This window comes from Meles meles, chromosome 19 (genome assembly GCF_922984935.1).
Source record: "Meles meles chromosome 19, mMelMel3.1 paternal haplotype, whole genome shotgun sequence".
Taxonomy (NCBI): domain Eukaryota; kingdom Metazoa; phylum Chordata; class Mammalia; order Carnivora; family Mustelidae; genus Meles; species Meles meles.
Genome location: NC_060084.1, coordinates 30,634,877 through 30,658,519, shown reverse-complemented (window position 1 = coordinate 30,658,519; position 23,643 = coordinate 30,634,877). Strand labels below are relative to the sequence as shown.

The following is a 23,643-nucleotide window of genomic DNA, read 5'->3' as shown; positions in this document are numbered from 1 at the left end:
TTGGGGATAATGGCAGTAATACTCTGTAATACACAGCTGCCAAGAAAACGCAAAAGAAAGAGAAACTTTAAAAATGTGTAATATAGCTCACTGAAAGATACCTCCTGAATTAAATTATTTGAATTATTTGTTCCTACCTGTAAATAGCAAAAATCTTGGTCTGTCATAAAGAAATAAATGTTCCTTTGTTTTCATTTAGATCTTCCAGAATTGACTCTACAAGAACTGCCCCTGAGCTCCTAAGTGGCTACTTTTATAAAAATTTCCCACTGCCTCGAAAACATTCTCCAACATTCCCACTGGCTTAAGCATTCTCTCCTACTTTTCCGCCTAAATTTGTCGTTCCCCAAATTTAATTACCCCAGAACAATTCAGTCATCGACAACCATCTAAAAGAGTATGGAATTTTTCCCCCCATAAATCTATTCATTGAGATTCTACCGAGCCTGGAATGTCCAGGGAAAGATTCAATAATCAGGGGGAGAAATGAGTTGCAGAAACTCAAAGAGAACAGAATAGCCAAGGCAGGAGATTAAGAAGCCAGGAGATGAGGGCTCACTGAATTAAACATTCTTAAGCAGACTTACATACATAATGAATTGGTCAATTCTGTCCAATGTTTCTGAAAGAGATTACCCTTCCAACAAGCCAAATGAGTGTTCAAGGATGGCAGCTCGGATGGATTCCCGAACAAAATAAGTGTTAATCACTTTATCTCCTCCAATCTTTTTTGTGAAGAAGAGCAACTTTTCATTTCCATAAAGCCTTGAAATCGTGGGCTGGCGGGGGCTTGGGGGGGATGGGAGAGAGCTGGTTAGAGGATGCGGACAATGAAGTCCCTCAAAAGGGGGATTTCCTGACAATAAAACCCTGATCACAGCCAGAGAGAGGACATTGTTGTCTGCAGCACTCCCCCCCCTTTCCTTTGGGAATTCCAGGCATGGTAGAGAGGGAAGGGTCATGGCGACAACTGCGTTGGGAAAGATCAACCAGGTAGGCTTTGCAATTCACTGCTTGGGAAATAATGCCGGCCACCGCAATGCATGTTCTTGGAGTCTGTCCTTTCAAACCGAACACTGCAGCTTCCTTGAGACATCCTGCCTCAAAATGGTTCAAAAAAATGTGTGAAGTAAAAAACTACAAAATCCTTAAGCAAGGGACACTGAATAGTGGCATGAAATCTTACAATGAGTTACATGTCGAAATGTTCCTACACACCAGGCACAGTGCCAGGCACTGAAAGCGGGGCAGGGAACAAAACAGATATGGTCACTGCTCTCTGGAAGCCAAGTCTGGAAAGTCAAGACTGTTTCTGAAATTTCTATGCGTGCCATACCAAACACGGTAGCCATTCCCAAGATATTTGAGGAATAAATGAAGAAGAGACTTCTGAGTGGCTCAGTGGTTAAGCCTCTGCCTTCGGCTCAGGTCATGATCTCAGGGTCCTGGGATGGACCCCGACATTGGGCTCTCTGCTCAGCAGAGAACCTGCCACCCCTGCCTGCCTCTCTGCCTACCTGTGATCTCTGTCTGTCAAATAAATAAATAAAATCTTTAAAAAAAAAAAAATCTTTTAAAAAAAGAAGAAGAGGAGATTTCTGAACTTAGGGTTCACGGGAGTCAAGATAAAAATAAATAAATTAAATTAAATATAAGCAGCCTATAAACTGGAAGTGACCAGAAATCTGAAATAGTCAATTTGAGCCTGCCCCCAAATTAAAAGAAATGGGATGAGAAATTGAAAAAAAAATTTTTAAAGATTTTATGTATTTATTTGAGAGAAAGAGATGGAAAGGAAGCAGGAGGAGGAGGAGCAGAGGGAGAAGCAGGTTCCCTGCTGAGCAAGGAGCCCCATGCGGGACTTGATCCCAGGACCCTGGGATCATGACCCGCACTGAAGGCAGACACTTAACTGACTGAGCCAGCCAGACGTCCCGAGAAATTGAAATTCTTGACAGTCAGATCCTATCCATTATTCTAATATGATCATTACGCAGAGCTAGTCACCAGCTGCTCACCAGTGTTTTCACAATTCCTCCCCAAAGGTTTTGCAACTGACTTAGTTCAAGCACCTAGAGACACAGGTAGACCCCGATGGCACCAATTCCCCAGATGATGGTCCCTTACTCCCTCTAACAAACGCAGGCCTTCTCTTCCCCATCCTCTAGATCACACAGCTTCTAAAATTAAAGACATTTTTACTAATTCCATGAGATTCCCAAACAAGTTGAGAGAATCAGAATGAGAGGAAACCGTTGGCAGGTGCCAAGACAGGTGTTGATTCTTGTTCTTGGCCCTGGAACCTCCCTTCCCTGCTGGCCATCCATGGCTCAGAACGGATGCCAGCCTTCGTAGCCCTTCTGAGGAACACGCAAGTGAGGGAGGCTTCTTTTAGCTCCATCAGGCCCAGAGAAGAACCTGCCCTATATTTAGACCGATGCCCTTTGTAACAAAGGAGTAACTCATCCCAGTTAGCACTCCCTAAATGACAAAACCAGAAAGCTTTTCCAATATATTCCTCTAGCTCAGTGGTTCTCAAGCGGGGGCAATTTTGCACACACACACACACACACACACACACACACACACACACACACGGAGAAGATCTGGCAATGTCTGGAGACCTCTTGGGTTGTTGTCACTGTGGGTATTACTGGCATCTGGCAAGTAGAGGCCAGGGGTGCTGCTAAACATACCACAGTCACAGGAAAGTCCCACAGCAAAGAATGATGTGGCCCAAAACATCAATTGTGTTCAAGCTGAGAAACCTGACCTAAGTAAAGAACAGAGAGGATCGGGGCACCTGAGTGGCTCAGTGAGTTAAAGCCTCTGCCTTTGGCTCAGGTCATGATCCCAGGGTCCTCGGATGAGTCCCGCATCGGGCTCTGTGCTCAGCAGGGAGCCTGCTTCCTCCTCTCTCTCTCTGCCTGCCTCTCTGCCTACTTGTGATCTCTGTCAAATAAATAAATAAAAATAAAAATCTTAAAAAATAAATAAAATCTTAAAAAAAAAAAAAAAAAAAAAAGAACAGAGAGGGTCTACCCAGCAGTGCTCAAAGTGTTAACGTCTCCCCAAAGAGTTCTGTTAAAATATCAAAATATTCTGTAGCAAGATTCTTCTCCCACAGTCCATGCTCAGCAATCTATCCATATGTTAGGAAATTTCCCGGATCTCAGGACAGTAACAGTATCTGATAATAACCGTGATGACAATAGCTAACATTAAACGGTACTTTGTATGGGGTTACAATCAATACGTAACAGCAAATACTATTAGGATTCTCTACACAGTGAGCTTCTCACCCACAATAACCCTACACCATAGGTGGGTTTTGAAGTCCCCAGAATCTGAATATGATGGGGCAGGAGTTTCTTGGTTTCATTACCACTGTTTACCCAACACCCAGCAGAGGAAAATGCCCATTTTAAGAGAGGAAGACACTGACAGGCTCAGGAATGTGATGGAGCTCCCGGTGCCAATAAGTAAGTGGTGGAAATGGGTTCAAACCAGGCTTCTGCGCGCACGCCTTTCCAGCCTGCCAACTACCCGATATCCGAGGACATCAAAATCCAAAGGACTTCTTGGGCCTAACCTTAGATAAATAAAACCCACAGCAACTTAAGCAGGAATGAATCAGAGACTGCTTTCCAAAGTTACCAAAATAAAAATGTCCACTTTTCAGGAAGCTGATTAAACAAAACAGTGACCTCAAGACAATGGTGAAGTGTATTTGCATGGCCATGAGTCACTTGAAATCAATCTGAGAGGGTGGCTGGTTTTACAAGAAGTTAGTTGGTTCTTTCAGTTTGAGCAGGGCTCACAAAGCACCAGGCAGCTTTCCCCAAGTCAAGCCAGCTTTCTCAAAGGACAAATGCCCTGGGTGAGCACAGAAACTCTTTTCAACCACTGGGAAGCCAACTCATGGGTCATGAGATGCACATGTGGACCCAGTCAACACTTGACAACAGGTCTGATGGACGCCCCAATGCCAGTCCAATCTTCCCACACAACTTACTCAATTCAGATCGATGCTGACTGTGGCAGGATGCAAACTTTCAGGAATTTGCATTTTTTTGAATAGTAAGGGAGCTCAAACTTTAATTGAAAGGCTCAGGGAGTGAACCAATTTCCCTATTTTCATCATTTCAAGAGATGCCATATTTCTGGGGGAAACATCCCATAAGAAACAAATTCTAGGGAGAGCTATAAATTGAGAATTACATTCATCCTTATAAAAAGACCAAAAGGGGAAGTGTTAAGTTTTTTTAGTTCTACAATACTGGCACAAGTAGACTTCAGCTTTTGTAAGTGGAACTTTCTCTTGTAGAAAGATAAGCAAAGTATCCTTGACACTACACAAACATATTTATCGCAATTCTAAATACTTGAAGTATTTATTCACAGCCTGCTTTTCTCCACAAAGGAGCTGAGGGTGAATTTTTAAAGCACTTTTGACTCTAAAAGGAGGGGTAATACTTAAAAGAATCAAGGCAAAGAAAAAATAAAATTAAGAAGGTAATAAAGCCAAGATGGCCAGCATACAGGAATGCTGTACTACTGTGGTCGGTCAGTTACATGCTGGTTTCATGTCAGACTCCAAGCTCCTTGGAAGCTAATGCCAAGAAGGAAACGAGAATGACAAGATTAGTAACACTCCTAAGATAAAACTAAGTGATTTTTTTTTCAGCTCTTCCTGATACAGTAAGCTAAGAAGACTCTCTGGTAAATCATTACAAAAATGGATGCTCTTGGGCGCCTGGGTGGCTCAGTAGGTTAGGCCGCTGCCTTTGGCTCAGGTCATGATCTCAGGGTCCTGGAATCGAGTCCTGCATCCGGCTCTCGGCTCAGCAGGAAGCCTGCTTCCCTTTCTCTCTCTCTGCCTGCCTCTCTGCCTCCTTGTGATCTCTCTCTGTCAAATAAATAAAATCTTTTTTTAAAAAAATGGACACTCTGATATGTAACAGGCTATATTCTAAACAGAGCCCTAAAAAAGGACATTCACAAAATTATTATTCGTTAACTCCACTCAGCGCAAAGTGAGTGTGCTAATTCCACACATGAGAGACAGTCAGGGAAGGCAACTGCGCAGGGCCCTTCACACTGATGGCCGTCATGAGCATTCAGCTCCCAGGCTGGCAGAAGCCTCCCATCAGATCAGGTTCTCTGGATGAATGGAAGCACTGCATCTTCTTCAGGCCACTCTCCACAAATGTATCATTTCTAACAAGAGAACTTTTAATAAGGATTCAGCAGCAGGCTTCAAGACCGTAATTTCTGATAAGAAACCAAAGAACAAAAATGTGGTGTCAATCATTAAGCAGGATTGGCAAAACTTAGCATCACAAAAAAAAAATTTCCCTGAAAGTTGAATTCTAACCTGTACACGTTATACCCCAGTGGGAACTTTTAGTCAGCAACTATAATCAAGCAATGAGGGTAATGAGGTGTTGTCTGTCCTCTAACTTTAGGTTGAGTTCTCCTCATGTCTTAAAATCTACCATCTCTTTTCCCTCTCCACAACTAGATACTGCTTTTTTGTCTCTCTTCCTTAAGAATCTTCTAGATCACTCTCAATGGTTGTCGCTCTTCTTGTCTTCTGTTATCACTAGTCTTACTCTTCTCATTAGTCTATCAGAATTCCCTTAACTTGATTTGGGTTTCTTCACTTGCCTTGAACTTCCACAAGTTTCTCCCTAATAAGCATGCAGGCTTGAGAAAGGCGGAAGAAGGAGAATGGAAACTGCAACCCACCATCTTGCCCCTGTTTGAATGGCAGTAAATTCAAAGTGCCAAACTATGAAGAGAAGCTCTTCATAAGAAGAAAAGATCTCCTTCATAAGAAGATGATCAAAGCAGTATGTATCATAACTACAGAGTTTCCTAGGAATCTAAGACTGAGACAAGCCATAAAAATGGAAATATGTAGTATATGATTTTAGCCCACTGGCAGTTAGAAACCTGTTAAGCCAAAGCCAGAATTGAAGAGGGTATTTGAAAAATTATTAAGGAAGACAGAGCAAGGCTATTATGCCACCCAGAAAGCTATTTATGATGAACAACTGGGATTTGGGGGACAGGGAAAAGAGCTATTTCAAATTAATATTTTCAGAACAATGAATACATCTATGTAATAACTAAAACTATTAAGACAGGCAATCCCATTTTGTGGTGCTGATCTATAACCACTACAGTGACCTTGAGCAGAACTCTAAAATTTAAGAGAATTCAACAGCTTTTTTCTAAGGAAGTTTGGTTTTCCTTAATATGGTAACTCTGGCACTAGACATGGAGGGTCTTCGATGTCAAACTGAAGACACAACAATTTATCCTGTCGGCCAGTTCTCTCAATACCTATTACACATACTGGACTAATTTAATTGGTGTATAAAGATTGTAAAATGTTTGTAGTTATGCATTTATTGTATGGGTAATTTTTATATATTGCAAGCTATACAAGGTTGCCTTAGGCAATAGTGGTATTAATTTAAAAATGAGTCAATGTAGGGAGGCCTGGGCGGCTCGGTGGGTTAATAAGCCCCTGCCTTGGGCGCCTGGGTGGCTCAGTGGGTTAAGCCGCTGCCTTCGGCTCAGGTCATGATCTCAGGGTCCTGGGATCGAGTCCCGCATCGGGCTCTCTGCTCGGCAGGGAGCCTGCTTCCCTCTCTCTCTCTCTGCCTGCCTCTCTGCCTACTTGTGATCTCTCTCTCTCTCTCTCTGTCAAATAAATAAATAAAATCTTTAAAAAAAAAAAAAATAAGCCCCTGCCTTCAGCTCAGGTCATGGTCTTGGGGTTCTGGGATTGAGCCCCTCATCGGGCTCTCTGCTCAGCAGGGAGCCTGCTTCCCCTCTCTCTCTCAGCCTGCCTCTCTGCCTACTTGTGATCTCTGTCTGTCAAATATATAAATAAAATAAAATAAAATGAGTCAATGTAGGGGCACCTGGGTGGCTCAGTCAGTTAAGCCACCAACTCAGGTCACAATCTCCATGCTCAGTCTGGAGTCTGCTTGAGATTCTCTCCCTCTGCCCCTCTCCCTGTTCTCTCTCTCTCAAATAAATAAATCTTTTAAAAAAACATAAAAAACATTAAAATGGGTCAATGTAAAGAAATTCAAATAAATAGCCATACCCATGGCAGGTAGGTGTGGCATCGATGAAGATGGCGGGTCTGAGAAAACACTGCTCGGCACAAAGACAAGCGACTGGAAGTGTTTTTAGAAGGAGAATGACAGCTTAGACTGGTATCCTTCCAAGGATTAAAGCAGAAGTGGACCATAGATTCAGCTGGAGATGGGAGAGATTCAGGGTACAGGGGGTCAATGAGGACCCTGCAACTCTAGGCAGAGGCCCAAGCTAGGACCCATGGAAACACAGACACAAAACAGATCATTAGAAGGGAAAACAGAGCCCACATGAAGACTCACTGCATCAAGGGAGTGGACGGGGACACGTAATTGAAATTCACTTTGTGTACCTGGGAACACAGGGGCGCTGAGAAAAATGGCAAGAACCTGAACAGGAACTTGGGTTCCATGAGGTTTATGTTGGACTTGAACTGCCAGCCCACCACGAAGGGACGGCCTCCTGTAGAGAGCCACCTGCCATCTAGGAGGTGACACACAGAGGTCAGGGTAGGGATGGGGATCCGGGGCCTTGGGGTCAGCCGCAAAAAGGAGCCACAGTCCTTCCCACCTTCCTGTGTCTACACCCCTTTGTGACTTGATTGTTGATGCTCCTCTCCTGGACATATGGAATCCATATCCTTTCCCCTTGAGTCTGGATTGGCCTAGGGACTTGCTCGGGACAGAAGAGATGGCAGAAGCAATGGTGTGACATGTCTGCACCTGGGCCCAAGCGCTTTAGGGTACCCCTCAGAACGCAGCCCCCAAGAAGGCTCTTGGGTACAGTGTGCTGGAGAAGAGGGACTCCGTGCAGTGAGAACTGAGAGGGAGGCCCCAGCCGGAGCTGGCCAACCTCCAGAAGCAAAGTCAAGCCTGAGGCAACCGCAGACACAGCGGGGAACCCAGCCTGCTGGGCGGACTGGCAGAATCACGAGGGAGATGGGTTTGTGGGTTTGTTGGTTTGTTTGAAGCCTCAAAGTTTGGTTTGTTACACAGTAATAGATGACTGATACAAATGGTACCAGAGTGGTAACAGCTAAAGACAGAAAACAAGAGGCACAGACAAGGTGAAAAGAATACAGAGGCAAAAGAGGAAGAAGCCGAGTTTTGGGAGGATGTCCCCCAAGGCCTGGGAAGAGGCCGGAGAGCAGACAACGTAACAGCAACAGCAATCGGAAACGTCCACATATACAAGAGTAGAGAAAACCAGGGACATGGGAGGTTAGGGGAGACACAGGGAGAGGGCGGAAAGACAGGAGGTCAGGGAGTCATCAGAAAAGCATAACCCCAGGGCTCAGAGCAGCGGCTGGCCTAAGGAGGCACTCCATAAGCTTGCATGAGGGAAAGCAGTCAGATCTGGCAAGGTGGAGTGCCCTGGCTTCGGAAGAGCCAAGAGTTTTGGTAATGGAACAGAGGGGGCCTGCGGCATGTTGGGGAGGGCCAGGTGGGAAAGACATGGAAGCCTAAGTAAAGATTTCCGGTTTGAGGAACTGTTCAGAGACGTGTTGGAACAGGGGCCCGTGGAGTCAGGAGGACTTCTGAATGTGCATGGTCCTTTCTCTTGGACTCTACAGTTCTAAGAGGGGCCAGCGGCCAGCAGCAGCAGCGGCCCCCAGGAACCTGTGGGCAATGCCAGTTCTCAGGCTCGCCCCAGACCTGCTGATCTGCATTTTACCCAGAGGCCCAGCTGACTTGCATGCACAGCTGCACATCTGAGTAGAAGCAGCAGCTCTGGGCGGTACAGAGACGACAAAGCAAGAGAGCCTTTAATTACATCTTGAGAAAGTCATTCTGTTTTGAATTCCCTTTCAAGCTCCCCACTGGCGTTCCTCCCCACCCCCAAGATAAAATCAAAGACAAAGTCTCAGTTTGGTGCTAAGAGGTCTTCAACACCTTCCTCACACTTGCAAATCTCCCTTTTCCACAAACAGAGGGCAAAGCCTTAGGCAAGCAAGGTCTCCAGTAAGCTTTGGATAATGGTGTTTACTTCCCTTGTGTTTATTTTCAGGATTTTCTTCTGTGTAAGGAAAGTGATAGGGTTTTCCATTTGTGGTGGTCTTCGTTTCACATTTATCTAAGCGAAAAACCCGGAGTTTTTCATGAAGTTTTTCATGAAGTTTTTCATGAAGCGAAACAGAATGTGGATGGAATGAGGAGGGAGCCAACGTCATCACAAGGGAAGCGACACTCAGCAACCTGAAGACTGGAAAATTCTTGTGCAGGTCTCAAGACGCTTGGGCACTGGTGGAAAGTACAAAGGAACAAAACAGGAAAGACGGGAGCTGTCTGTAAAACCAAGAATACGCTACATTCAGGAAGGGATTAGCACCGCTGGAAAGATTGATCCCAAATAGTAGAACTGCTCTCCTCTGGGTCTGGAAAAATGACAAGGAGGGACAGCAAACTATCAATGTTCCCCATAAAGATCAGAGCTCCCATCTAAGGAGAGTAGGGCTGGGTGGACTATACCAGCAGAAATCTTGGACCAGCCACTGTGGAGAATGGCCAAGAGAATCAACAGATGAACGGAAGTTTGACACAGCAAAGGCCCAAGTGCTCTTCGTTAGTCAGGAAAATGGGCACCGAGTTCAGTCACCCTCAAGTTGAGAGAGGCCACCTTCTGGAGGCTGATAGAACATACACAGACAAAGGGGAGGGGATTGAGGGGGTTGGTAAGGGCCTAGGACCGTGACATGTCTTTGTCACCAAGGCTGCACAATGGTCAAGGGTTAACAAAATTGGCCAGTGGAGGGACAGAGGAGGAAAGAGTGTACGAGATTATAAAGAACCACAGGTTTCTAGGGAAGAAGACGCAGGGGAGTCAGAGGTAAGCTGGGTTTGATCGAAAAAGAAAAGCATCAAGAAAAAAAAAAAAAAAGTCTAGTTTAAAAAATGTTGCCTGAAGATTGACCTGTACTCAAAATTTTGTTACCAACGGTCAGGACTGCTGAAATGGCAGTATAAAAATTCAAGAGGTATTTTTTAAAAAGAAGAGAAATGTGGGCCAGAAATAAAGGTAATCAATTAAAATCAGGACATAAGGATTTGCAGTTCCTGCAAGAAGATAAATCATTGGGTATTTTAAGCATGGCCCAAATAAAACCCCCGAGCGAACAAAGGACTGAAAAGCTCTCTCGTCACAGTGCATCGCCAAAAGGGGACCCTTCAAAGAGCAAATGAAAACTAAAATATTGAATAAGGTTTACCAAAATATAGTGCTATACTTGGTACACAAAAACCTCAAACATGAAGATACCCAAAAAGTCTTCCTTGGACCTCCCCCATCATTCACTCACTCCCATGCACCTGCTAAAGTATGCAGTTTGTCCCTGCCTGTCCTTCTTCCACAGCAATGAAGCATGTAGCGGGGCACAAGGCCAGTCACGGCACAGACCACATTTCCTGGATACCTCAAAGGCAGAAGTGCGGCCATGCTCTCAGTGCTGACCAATGAGAAATAAGCATGTATCACGAGGTGGCCCCTGGAAACCTCCCTTTTCCCTTGACCACCTTTCTTCCTCTGGTTAGATAGGGATGTTGATGGTGCTCTACCCTGCAGGGTAAAGGGTCACATGGAAGTCAGAGGTGGCTTGGCTCCCAGGTGTCTATGAAGCCCCAACAGCTCTGGACTGCTTATCCCTTGAGTTCAGTAGAGAAAAGAGAGATGAAGGTCTACCTCATTTATGCGGTTGCTACTCAAATTATGTTATTTCTGCTGGCCCACCTTAACTAACACACTCTTCTTTGCCTTTTAGCAAAGTCTTCCTGTCCTTGACCATTTGACCTTCCTCGGCCAGCCTGGATCCTTGGGATTGAGAACAGTCATTTCAAACTGCCCTTCTTGCAACCCCTGTTCTTCTCTCATTCCTGCCGAAGCAAGACGCACACCCTCGTCCTCACCACCCATCGCTCTGTCCCCTGCCAGCAGTGCACGATACAATGAAAGGGGAAATTTAAAATAAAATTTAATCTTAAAACAGTCCAAGAGGGATCATCCTTTCAACTCCAGGCCAGTTCCTCAAGAATAGGGCAGGTGACCCCCCACCATCGCCTCCCACTGTCTCCAAGTATCTGGCACATAGGAGGTCCAGCATGTGTTTATAACTGAGGGTTTTGGTGAGGAGGGGGGTGGAGGGGATGGGTGAGCCTGGTGGTGGGTATTAAGGAGGGCACGTAATACATAGAGCACTGGGTGTGGTGCATAAACAATGAATTCTGGAACACTGAAAAGAAATTTAAAAATTAAAAAAATTAAAAATTAAATTTAAAAAAATTAAAAAAGAAAAAAAGATTAAACTTCCACCAGGTCTACTCAACAGTACTCTGACTCATCTCCAGTTCGCTCCTTATTATGCCTTCCTTCCCATGCTAAGCACTGTTCTAGATGCTGGGCATAGAGTGGTCAGCAAATATCCCCGCCTTCACAGAGCTTTGCATGCTAGTGGAAAGAGGTAAACAGGGAATATATGAATGAATGAATGAATGAACAAAAAGTTCAAAGAGATACACGCTACGAATGAAGTAACAAGACAGTGACTGGAGGTTGGTGGGGGTGGTGGGAAGAGATTTTAGATATTCAGATGTTTTTAAGTGGCAGGGCCATACTGGCAGGGTAAGACAAACAAGGCCAAGGTGGAGGGACCAAGGGCCAGAACCGAGGTAGAAACAGGCAGGGGATGGATCCTGGGTTTGTCAGTCATCTCCCCCACCCATTCCTCCTCATGTTCTCCTCTTCCTCGCCCCTGCTTCCCTCCCTCCTTCTCACTCTATCTCTGTCTCTCTCCCTCCCCCATTTCTTGTCCACTAAAACGCATGTCTGAATCTTCAACCATCTTCCCTTTCTGCCCAATTATCTCAGAGGAAGGGGTAGCCAACTTTCAAGGCAAATGTCCCCCTACCTACAGCCTTCATTCCAACACCAACCGACCATCCGTCCATCAGTTCATCACTCTCTCTTCGTGTGTCTGTATTCTCTCCTTCAAACATTTTCGGGTACAGTCTTGGAACAGCCTCTCATTTCCTCCCACCCCAAATGGTCATCCTCTACGTACACGCACCCCACAAAACTGGCACATATACACGTATGGAAACACACATGTGCCAAGCAGATGCACCCCCCACACACACACACAGACACATCCTTTAGCAGTATCTGGTGAAACCTCAGCTCTTTCACCAGATATGCCGGCACCCCCCACACCCGCATCAACCACCAAAGGAAACGTCTACACAGATGCAAACTCATCTCCAAACACTGTCCCACGGGGCCATCCTACACAGGCCCCATGGGAACTTTGCTAGGGTGTCACACTCACACAGAAGGCCTGCCTGGAATTCCCTCTCCGGCCTTCTCTTCTGTGACTTCCCATTTTTCCTACTTGTCCTTTCCAAACCCTCAGCCTCTGTGAGCTCCTGCACCGGACCACAACCCCCCACTCCCCACCCCCCCAGAAAACCACTTCTCTTGTCCCAGCCGTTCCTGGAGTTCTTTTACCTATTACAGTATCTCCCTTAGACTCTGTTTCTCCAACACACACACACACACACACACACACACACACACACACACTTCATGAATACTCACATGCACACACCTATGGGGACATGAGGATGTGCCTTGGAGTTACTGCTGGAACCCTGCCCCCACCTGAGGGGGGCCTGACAGGGAATCCAAGAAGGAAGTGTTGATAACATCCCTGGAAACTCTGGGTTCAGTCATGCCTGAGACAAAGCTCACTATCCCTTTCCTATTTAATTAAAAGTTTAAGGACTTTTTCCCATTTGCAGTCGAAAGAATTTTCACAAATCCAACAGTTTTAACTACCTCTCCATTAAACACTTTTATCGGAATTTATATAAAAGCCAAATAATAAGGGTTGAGGTTCTCATTAAAGACACACACAGGCCAGGGGGAGGGGGGGTAGGGAGAGGGTGGTGGGGTTATGGACATTGGGGAGGGTATGTGCTATGGTGAGTGCTGTGAAGTGTAAACCTGGCGATTCACAGACCTGTACCCCTGGGGATAAAAATACATTATATGTTTATAAAAATAAATAAAAAATAAATAAAAATTAAAAAAAAAAAAAAGACATACAGGCATAAAGGAACAAGACAGATCCACTGAGGGGTGCCTGGGTGGCTTAGTCAGTTAAGCGTCTGATTTCGACTCAGGTCATGATTCCAGGGGCCTGGGATCGAACCCCACACCGGGCTCTCTGCTCAGCCCATTTCTCCCTCTCCCTATTGCCCTGCTTGTACTTACTCTCCCTTTCTCTTCTGTCAAATAAATAAACAAAATCTTAAAGAGGAAAGAAAAAAAAAAAGATCTACTGAGTATGCTGGAGTGTCCAATGTTTCTAGTAAAGTTTAACTCCTCTTTTTTCCAGAAAATCAACTTCCAGCCAATCATACGTATTTCATAAAAGCTTGCTAGTCAGTCAGCATTTGGGACTTCTACCTCCTATACCAAGAAGATTTTAAGAGAAAGTGCAAAAACTTTTATAATTTTAGAGTACATCAAACCCCTTGCTCATTACAAATCAGAGGGAAAAATTACTACAAATTTTCACAATATGGTACCATCGCTGAAATCACATCAATTTGGAGTATTAAAAAAACTCACCTCCCTCACCATGTTTGATAGAGCTCTTCTATATGAACGATTCAGTCAGTGCAGAAACGACCACATTCAACTTCCACCATTTAGAATAGGAAGGCCTAGCTTAAAATGTATCTCCTCTAAAACAAGGAATCCATACCCTTCACATAGGCGTTTAGAGCAAAATCCAAATACTTCTCGGTATTGGCCAGTTTGTTTAACTTATGGATTGTCAAGACATTCAAATTATTCTTTTATAAATGAAGTACAATCAAGTTAAGAGTAAAGACAGAATGTTGGTCATAAGAGAAGGGCCATTGCCCAAGGTCAGATGTTCTGCGCACAAGCACAGAACATATTTAAGAGAACATGGCCTCCCTGAGGAAGGGATTAAGGATACAAACCCAGGAAACAAAGAAAACAAAATAATCTACTACAAAGGGAGAAGATAAAAACCTATCACAGGCTCCTGCAGACCTTGAATAAAAGCCTCTACTTTATTTTAAACAGGGTTTGGGGAGTTTTGTTTTTGTTTTTGTTTTTAAAGAGCTCAATCCACTTTCCAAATACCTTTTATTTATAAGCATTCTTAGCGGAAATCCCATCCTTCCTCATTAAGCATACTCAAAACAGATTCTCCAAGGTACTCATGACTTCACTCATGTCATAAAATCCAGCTAGAAATTGCACCACTTACATAAAGAAAAGACACGAAATGTTTTAATTCCTAAATGGCTGAGAGGGTTTTCAATTACATTATTATAAATTTTACATCATTCTCCCTAAATAACAACAATTTAAAATTGTTTCTTCCCAAACAACTATTGAGATAAAAAGGCAGCACCATCACACACACACACACACACACACACACACACACACACACACACACGTACACCTTTTTTAATACCATTGTTGCAATGGTACAGCAGGACTTCCAAGTTTTCTGAGTCCCACACATTACTTTCTGAAACACTGGCTCGCCAACTGGGGAGGTGAGTGTGCAAAGTTTGCGGGGAGGCAGTCACTCATATTTCCATCACTCTACTGCCTACAGGACTCCCACTTGGGTCCGCCTCAGCCCTGAGGGCTCTCCAGTGCATTCATGCACGTGTCTACATGATGTCTCTGTGGGAACATAGCACCACAATAGCCAATATCAGCTTTCGCTTTCCTTCAAAACCAGCTTCTTCTATGACATCTCTGCTTTGGCTCCAGACCCTACCATTTGTTGAGAGCCCTAGTTCAAACACCCTGAGTCACCCGTGCCTCCTCTGTCTCCCTTCTAAGTTACAGAGATGCTCTGTTCAGTGCCCTCCTCTCCCTCCCATCCATAGTCACAGCACCTTAGTTCGAATCTTCTCACACCTTTATCTCCACTGGGTGGTGGCATCTCTTGTTCCCCCTACCTCTTGTCAGGCTCTACACTAATCTAGTCAAAAAGTCAGATCCATTCTCACAATGTACAACTCCAACCACAATGCTGGTCCACGCCAAAGTCTTCAAATGTGCTCAGGGGTAGAGCTGGTTGTCTTTTCCAAAGGCCTTCTTCCTCGCTCATAGAGCGTTAAGATCACTGATGCTCATGTGACAATGTGCCTGGCCCCCAGGGGATGACAGGGGATTGGTCTAAGTTGATCACAGCAAACTCCTTCTTTGTTAAGGGCTGGCCTATGCCCATTTGAGGTCAGCTGATCCATTTCTGATCAATAAATTAAAAAATCCAATGGAACTGTTTCCAGGAAAGCTAGTCCTCCTTATTAAGAGATATAGAGAAGAACTTTTGCTATCACTTCCACCCCCACCGCTACCTTGCTTCCTGTTTTGCATGCTATCATGTGAGGATGTGATGTCTGGAGCTACAGCAGCCAACTTGTGACCACGAGGAGATTGCTGAAACTTCAAAAGTGGCAGAATAAGAAGAAAAGAGGGTCCTTGAAGACATGGTTGCTTTCATCCAAAATAGCCTGAGACTGACACCCTAATAATTGCTCTTACGCTTTACACCACGGTCTGTTGGGTGTTCTGTTACCTACAGCCCAAAGCATTCTCACAAACTCTTACAAGGAACAAACTCTTTGCCTTACCACTGGAAGGTCCTCTGTGCTATGTGTTGTACTCAAAGCACAACATCAGCATCAAGTGGGAGCCCCAGCTTAGACCCCAGGATTCAGAACCTCTAGGGGTGAGGTCCAACAGTCTGTGCTCTAAAAAGCTCTCGGGGCGATTCTTGTGCATGCTGAAGTTTGAGAAACACTCCCCTGTAATATGATCACAAATTACTTTTTCCCCATTCACCTATTACCCTACATACCCTAAGGAATACTGGGGACTGTATTTCTCCAGTGGTGGTAACCCCACTTCACTAGGTTTGAGGATCACATTTTTTTGCTTATTTAACTTCATCTCTTCTTAAAGTTTGCAAACTCAAAGCCTCCGGGTGCTGGTGAGGGACACCAAGGGCTAAGTATGAGAAAGTCAGAGTGGAGAGGAAAACATTGCCATGCAAGGGAACAGATACAGGACTGCCAAATTTATGATTATGTCAAGGAAGGAAGAAAGGAAGGAATGGAGGGAGGAAAGGAGGAAGGAAGAGACAAGACAAGAAAACAGAAAGGAAGGAAGGAAAGACAGACAGACCTAAAAATCCAGATTTACATGCAAGATTTTTAGACACAGACAACTAACTGAACTTTTTAAACTACGGGTCCAAATTAGATAAAACAAGTCTTCAGGTGGACTCAGCATCCCCCTGACTGTCTGTGACCCAAAACAGCAAGTTCTTAAAATATGTACATGTACAGTGAATGTTGTGGCCATCTACATTCATCAACTTGATCTAAAACGACTATGATTATTTCTCTGTGGCTTACTGTGTATCAGCCTTTCCTGGGCACAGGGTCTTCATCAACGCTCCCCTGTTTGGGGTGGCGAAATGGTAAGTTCATGGACCTTTAGTTAGTGTCAACAGGGCTATTTTATCCATCAGTCAGTGAAGATGACATCTAGAAGCACAGGCTTCTCAAGGGCTTACAAAAATGCTTACGATGTGAGGAAAAAATTAATTGGCCACACCCCCCCACACACACATGTGACAGAGTTTAAACTTACAGATGCCTACAACATGTGAATATAAGTCAACCAAACAGCATCAGCTCAGATAGGGTCTAGTAAGATGTCAGCACCATAAATGCAGGACGTGGACACAGCATTTTAACGTCTGATATGATGTGGAGGGGAGCCAGACCAATAGGGCTTAGGACCTGCTGAGGTCTGGAAAAGGCGGTGAGTGCCAACATGGAACCAATAATCCCTCCGTCCTAAGTCTTGTCTACTTTACAGCAATCCCCAACTTCTTGACTCAGTTCTACTGCCCCTTGAGGTTTCTTGCTCCAAAGGAGGATCCCCAGCCTGAAACAAAGTTTTCAACCATGGCTGCACATTGGAATCACCTAGGGAGCTTCAGAAACACGGCTGCCTGGTTCCCAGCCCAAGAGGTTCTAACTAAACTGCACTGGGGTAAGACTGTGAGGCTGAGTATCTTTCACGAGCTTCACCCCACTCACCATAGCTCAAGTATAGCCAGGGTTAAATCCCCACCATTTTAGAAGCACTCTGGAACACAGTCTCTGACATAGTTCATCTACCCAGTTACACCACCTCTTTAACTAGATCTTCTTTCTACTGCCCAGTCTTGGAACAAAGGAAGACCCTGGTGCTATCAAGCGCTCTGGTGATCTAGAACAGAGGTCAGCAAACTGTTTCTGTAAAGGGACAAATACTTAATATTTCAGACTTCGCAAGCCATACCGTCTCTCTCAGAGCGACCTGACTCTGAAACGGCAGCATGCGAGCAGCCATAGATGATATATAAAAAAATGAGGGGGCCGTGTTCTAATAAAACTTTATTTATGGACACAAATGTGAATGTCATGTAATTTTCACACTGATTAAGTCATCTTTCTTTTGATTTTCTGCCCTTTAAAAACAGAAAGACCATTCTTAACTCACAAACCAAGCAGGAACAGGTGGTGGGCCAGATGTGACCCATGGGCCACAGTTTGCCAACCCCTGATCTAGAACTATTCCAATGACTCAAGACCTAAAATTAATAAACGGCAGAATTCAAATTATCCAATCAGAACTACGCTGAAAGTGGTCAGATCCCACTTCCTGCACCCATTCCACCGAACTGTCCACACAGGTGGACGCCAGTAGAGCTATCCATACAGCTGAACATAAACCATAAATGACTTGCTAAAAAATGATTTTCAAACCTCAGCTGCATCTGAGTTTATCAAAGACAAAACCGTGCAAAGAAGCAGTACACGAGCATGTTTTAAGGGTCTTACATAAGGATTTCAATAATGGGTTAATTTGCTGCCAACGTTTAGCATTCAGGCTATTTCACATAAAAACTCAGATTATCATTCTCTTGGAAAAATAACTGCAAAATGCAGATACTGGGCCCAAACGTTGGCATGGCAACAATCTAGGGATGCTGAGCAAGGCTACCCCTTTACACGGGGCATGTTCTCCATCTGACCACAAACCCTATCTTCAATAGGTTAACTGGCTGTCCCCAGAGGCATTTTGAGTTTATGACCCCTTGTCTACGGTCCTTAGAAAAACCTTCTATCTCTTTCACAACATGGCTTCAATAGTTATCTTATTTGAAGACCTCACATGGAAATCTCTCAATCTTCTCTCAAAATTCCACACCCCCTTCCACCAGGCCCTAGAAACAAAATCACTGGTTCTCACACCAGTGCAACGTATCAACTTCAAAAAAGTTTCAATCAAATCCCCCTCTCAGTGTGGCCTCAATTTGAACCACGGTCTCCAATAAGATAGACAAATGACAAACAACCTTTCAGGTCTTTTTACTCTCCTAGCTGGCCAAGGTAGAGGCCAGCCCAAGGAGGTGGGGTAAAAGCACTCACATCAGAACACCTTAATTAAGCAGAGTGATCAATCACACATATAGTAATTAGAAAGCAAGGTTTGGGACTGATATAGTAAAACCAACCAAAGGCCATTCTGCACAGGGTAAGAAGTCAAGAGCCAGATTTCGGAAGGGGGCAGGGGGTAAAAACAAACAAACAAAACAAAACAAAACCTAAGAATACACAGAAAAAGCTAGTAACTAGAGTCTGGTCCAAGTTCATTATTAACCTACTGTGTCATTTCACTTGGCTCACACCCACCTTCAATACAATAGCTTATTTTGGGGTGGCAGACTTCTGACAACTACATGCTAATTGATCTGACGCATATAATCTTACTGGGGAAAGGACTGGTCCTTTCCCCTTCCCTGGGGAAAGAAAAATTCCAGATATATAGACGTGGATCCCTAATGCACTTGGGCAACATAAGCCTAGCCCCACCCCCCACGGCCTTTTAAAAAAATATAGGTGTTAGTTTAATTTGTTAGCCACATCAGAAAAAGAAATGTTCAAACAGTAGATTTTCCACTTGAAATTAAAATGGAAATTAGCCCTTAGAAAGCAGAGATGACTGTAAGTTTATACATCAGCGGCTGATTCATGAATTATTAACAGATTTTAATGATCCTGGCTATATTTTATTTGAAGTTATTCTCCTACTTGCAATGACTTTTGAACCCTCAAAACTCCTTCATCCATTCTCCATAGACAGTACACTTTCTGAGCGCTGACATTTAAAAAGGATCCATATACTCACAGAATGTAAAGATAATACACACAACATATAATTTATACAAAGACTCTGGACATTTGTTAAAGAGAGAAATGAATGAAACCCTATTATTCACGGTTTGTAAATAAATTTAAAGATAAGTGCTAACTTTTCACTTGTTAAGCCTGGAGCAGAGGGTTCTGTATTTCTTCTAAAGTTTCCCAGATGGTCGTTAAAACAAGAAAGGGCAGAAATGTACTTTGTTTGAAACCTATCATTTCGCCTCCGGAGTGATAATATACCTCACAGAGAGTTAAGTCTTAAGAGATTAATAATTACAGGTATTTCCAAATTAAAATAAATGCATGTCTTTGTATGCTAGTTTTTACATTTTCAGTATAAATCTGTACTGAATAGAACCACCTCAGACACACAAGTTAGCTGTGAAACAAAATGCTATAAACCCTTAATTATCACTTGCTGTTTTATACCCACAAAGTTAATACTTCCTCTTCTACTACATCTTCCCTATAAAGAAAAATCACTGTGAATAAAATTGGGTTTTTTCTCTGCTGAAATTAAGAGTACGAAGATAAAGTATTGGGGCTCAAATGCAAGATTATTGTATTTTTATCTGCAAGGAATTAAATGTGGACATCCCTTAGAAGAAGTACAATTTGATTTCCACCAATGTTAAGCACTGTGTCTAACTTTCATAAATCAGTACACACAGCCCTTGCGACCACCAGATTGCTGAATTACTAAGAAACCAGGCTGTTCCAGGCAAAAAGCTGTGTAAAGAAAATATGACAGCAAACCAACTTGCATTCTCACTCACGAAGTTGAACAAGCATCTCGATAAATAACGGGTGGGTTTCGAGCTTTCTATACCCTCCTGAAGTAAATGTTCTGTGTTTAAATGGGCTCAAAATAGCTTTGCTCAAAAATAAATAAATAAATAAAAATAAAAAAGAGACACACACACACAAAACACCCACAATTTCCTCTGGTCCCTTGAAGCACCCTTGGGATCACAGTGAACAGAGAGATTTGCCACGCACTGCAGTGACTGGATTAGTACAAAAGGTTTCTATTTTGGTGTCATTCGAGTGTTGCTGATCTTAAATCAGAGAAAGAAGGAGTTACATTAAGCAAGGTAATGGCTTCCAAAAATAAGAGCATGGCCAGTTCTCCCAGGCTTGCACACACAGGCTAAGTTGTAAGCAGATAAATAATACCCCACTGGAACAATTAGGTAGGTTCTCAGAAACACGACATACTTAATTAGGCTGCCTAAGTCCCTAACCGAGCATACAAGGGGGACTTTTTAAAGCATTTAATAACCTGAGTAAATCCAAAATCAGAGGACAGAAACTAAAACCCTTAACCCTGGCTACTGACAGAGGCCTTTTCTTGCTTCCCTTTCTAAGCTTCGTGTACCAGTCTTGGAATTTTGAGAGCATGAACGCCCCCTCCCACCCCGGCCCTCCACCGCCAGCACCACCAAAGGGTTAAAACACGCTGAATAATGTCCCTTGGTTCTTTACTGGTGGGGAGGCCCGCGGTGCCAGGCGCGGAGCTGGGCGCCAGGGACACAGGGGTTAGGCAGAGAGACCCTGAAGGTCTTTCACAAACTTCAGCACTGGAGTTGGGAACGGGAGTATAAACAAATAGAAAGGAACACGAGCCTCCATCAGCCACGGGGCACAGCAAACTGTTCCTCACTCTAGATACAATCCCTCCTCTTCCTGTTATTTATTCATTAGTTTTGTATAGCACCTTTCTTTCAGCGGCTCCTTATTTCCTCCTCTGTTATCCAAGCAATCATAAACAAACTACGATTTGAAAGAAAAGGCGGGGGGGAGGGAGGAGCAGGGGGAAGGGGAAAGAAAAACCACATTCAAAAGGCACAGGCCATCCAGAGCACAGCTCTTTCTCTGAACATCGCCCTCGGGGTGAATGTTTCCTCCAAAGCTTGGCCCCGGGGGCTTCAGGAAGGACCCAGAAGCGGAGTCCGCGCCGCCCTGGCCCAAGGGTTGCGACTCCAGCCCCGCCTCGCCGGTCCGAGCTGCGCCAGCTGCCCTTCTGAGACCCACCTTCACCCACCTGAAAAGCTCGGTCCTCGAAGTTGCCGCGGGGGAGTGGGGGGAGAAGAGGTGGGCTGACCCAGGGCATGGTGGGGAGGTCTCCAAGCCTGATCTCCCCGAAATGCAAAACTTACCCCTTCCCCAAAAAAATGAAAGATGAGAAGCCGCTTGGCGCTAACGAGGGAGGGGCTGGCACCTCCGTTCCGGGGTCCAAGGCGCCCTAGCGAGAGGACAGCAAAAGCCACCTGCGGGGGTCCCAACACTTCGCGCCCCCACCGCCCCAGCCCAATCCAGGGAAAGCTCAAAAGTTTGTTCCTTTCCTCCCCCCCCGAGCGGCCCCGGGGTCCAGCTCCCGAGTGTACCGGGAAGGTAAGAGGGGTTGGGGGGGGGGGGTGTGGCGAGGTCGTCGGACCACGAGATCAGGGACTCGTGCGGTGCCCCCCCAACTCAGGGGCGCCGCGACCATGTTTACTAATAACAACAACAAAGAATCACAAGCGTGTCCCCTCTTTCAGTCCTCGGGCTGCTCTTCGCTTCTTTGGGGCAGCAAAGAAGAGTCGGCGGGGTTGGAGGGGGGAGCGGTGGGGGGAGAGAGAGTGTAGCGCCGGCAGAGGGACAAAAAGGGGGGTGTGGGAAGGGGGCAGAAAGAGTAGAGTGAAAGAGTTGGACAGAGACGAAGGCGCAAAAAGGAAAGGCGTGGAGAGGGGAGAGAAAAGTGCAGCGGGCGGGGAGCTGGAGCGCGGGGCGCGCCCGGGATGGGGAGGTGGCCCCCGCCCCGCCGCCCCCCGGCCCCGGCCCGGTCACCTTGCTGTAGCCGTAGTAGCCCAGACACTGCGCGAAGTCCAGGCCGGCGGGGTCCCCGGCCGCCGCGGGGTAGAACCTCACATCCATGCCGGAGCCGGGCCCGGGGCCGGGGGCCGGGGCTAGGGCTCGCCGGGGCCGGTGCCTGCTTCCTCGAAGCCGCTAGATCCACCGTCGGGGGCGCCCGGCCGGGGTTGCCCGGGGGCGGCGCGCGGGGCTCGGGGCGGGAGGAGCGCTACGACCGGAGCCCGAAGAGCCCGGGAGCCGCGACCGCCGCACACAAAGGCGCGGCCACGCGAGCCGCGGGAGAGCGGGAGGCGGCCCGGGGGACGCGCCCCACCGGGGCACCGAGGCAGCGCTGCGCGCGGGCCGGGCGCCCGGGGCGCGGGGCGCGGCGCGGGGGCCCGGGCGGCGCGGCGAGTTCAGGTGCGCGGGGCGAGGCTGGGACGGCGGCGGCGGCGGCGGCGGCTGGCCCCGCTCCTCCTCCTCCTCCCCGGGCGGACTGAGGAGAGGAGCCGCGGAGACAAGGGGCCCGGCCCCTCCCCTCCTTCTCCCCCTCCTGCCTCCGCCGCCGGTCCCCTCCCTGCGCCGCCGCCGCTCCGCCCCTCCCACCGCGGGCAGCTGGCGCGCCGCCCGCCCCGCCGGTGCGCTCCTCGGCCCGGACCGCCCCCGGGCGCGCCGACCCCGCCCCGCTGCGGCCCCTGCCCCTCGCGGCCCCTCGCGGCTCACCCCGCGCCTCGCGCAGCCCCGGCTGTGCCCATCGCGCGCGCCAAGGCCTCCCCCTCCGCGGGGCCCCTCTTCTCCCCACCTCGCCCCCCTTCCCTCTCCGGTCCTCTTTGTCCCCGATGCCTCGGAGCGCTCCTCGCTCCCTTCCGCTCCTCGGCCGCTTCGGTGGGCCGGCTGCCAGCCCGGTGCCCGGTGTGGCCCTCCCACCCCCCTTTCCGAGCCCCGCTTCGCTCGGCCCCCAGCCCCGGCCACCGGCGTCCACACGCCGTCCGCTCTCTTGCCACCCCTGGTTCCATCGGTTTCCTCCCCTCGCCCCCTTCGTCCCTCGTGGTGCCGGTCCCCCGGTCCGTCTACCCTACTCCGCCTTCACGCAGAAATGGCCCCTGCTCGGAGGCACCTAACCCAGCAGCAAACCGGCATGAGGGCCTCCCGGGACCCGGGACCCGGGAGCCCATGTACACCTGTGGTATTTTCCAGAAGGGGTATTGGGGCCTGACCTTTCACAGGTAGGCAGACTCGAAGCCTCCCGAGTTAAGCCTCGTGTCGGTTCTCTTCGTATTTCCTTTGCTCTTGTTTGTATTCGAAAGGCATTTGAGTAACTGGATCTAGGCGGATCATTCACTGCTCTCAGAGAGAAAATGTCCCCATTTTCCTA

General features: G+C 46.6%; 1 protein-coding gene across 2 annotated transcripts in view; it reads right to left on the bottom strand.

The window, feature by feature from the left end:
- The window catches only part of TOX3 (TOX high mobility group box family member 3), a 109,760-nt gene extending 86,825 nt beyond the window's left edge, over nt 1-22,935 (bottom strand). For both annotated transcript variants that reach the window (XM_045989398.1, XM_045989400.1), the window contains exon 1: nt 22,266-22,935. In XM_045989398.1, the coding sequence (XP_045845354.1) occupies nt 22,266-22,352 (87 nt within the window). In that variant the 5' untranslated portion in view covers nt 22,353-22,935. The remainder of the gene's footprint in view (nt 1-22,265) is intronic.
- Nucleotides 22,936-23,643: the final 708 nt, after the last annotated feature.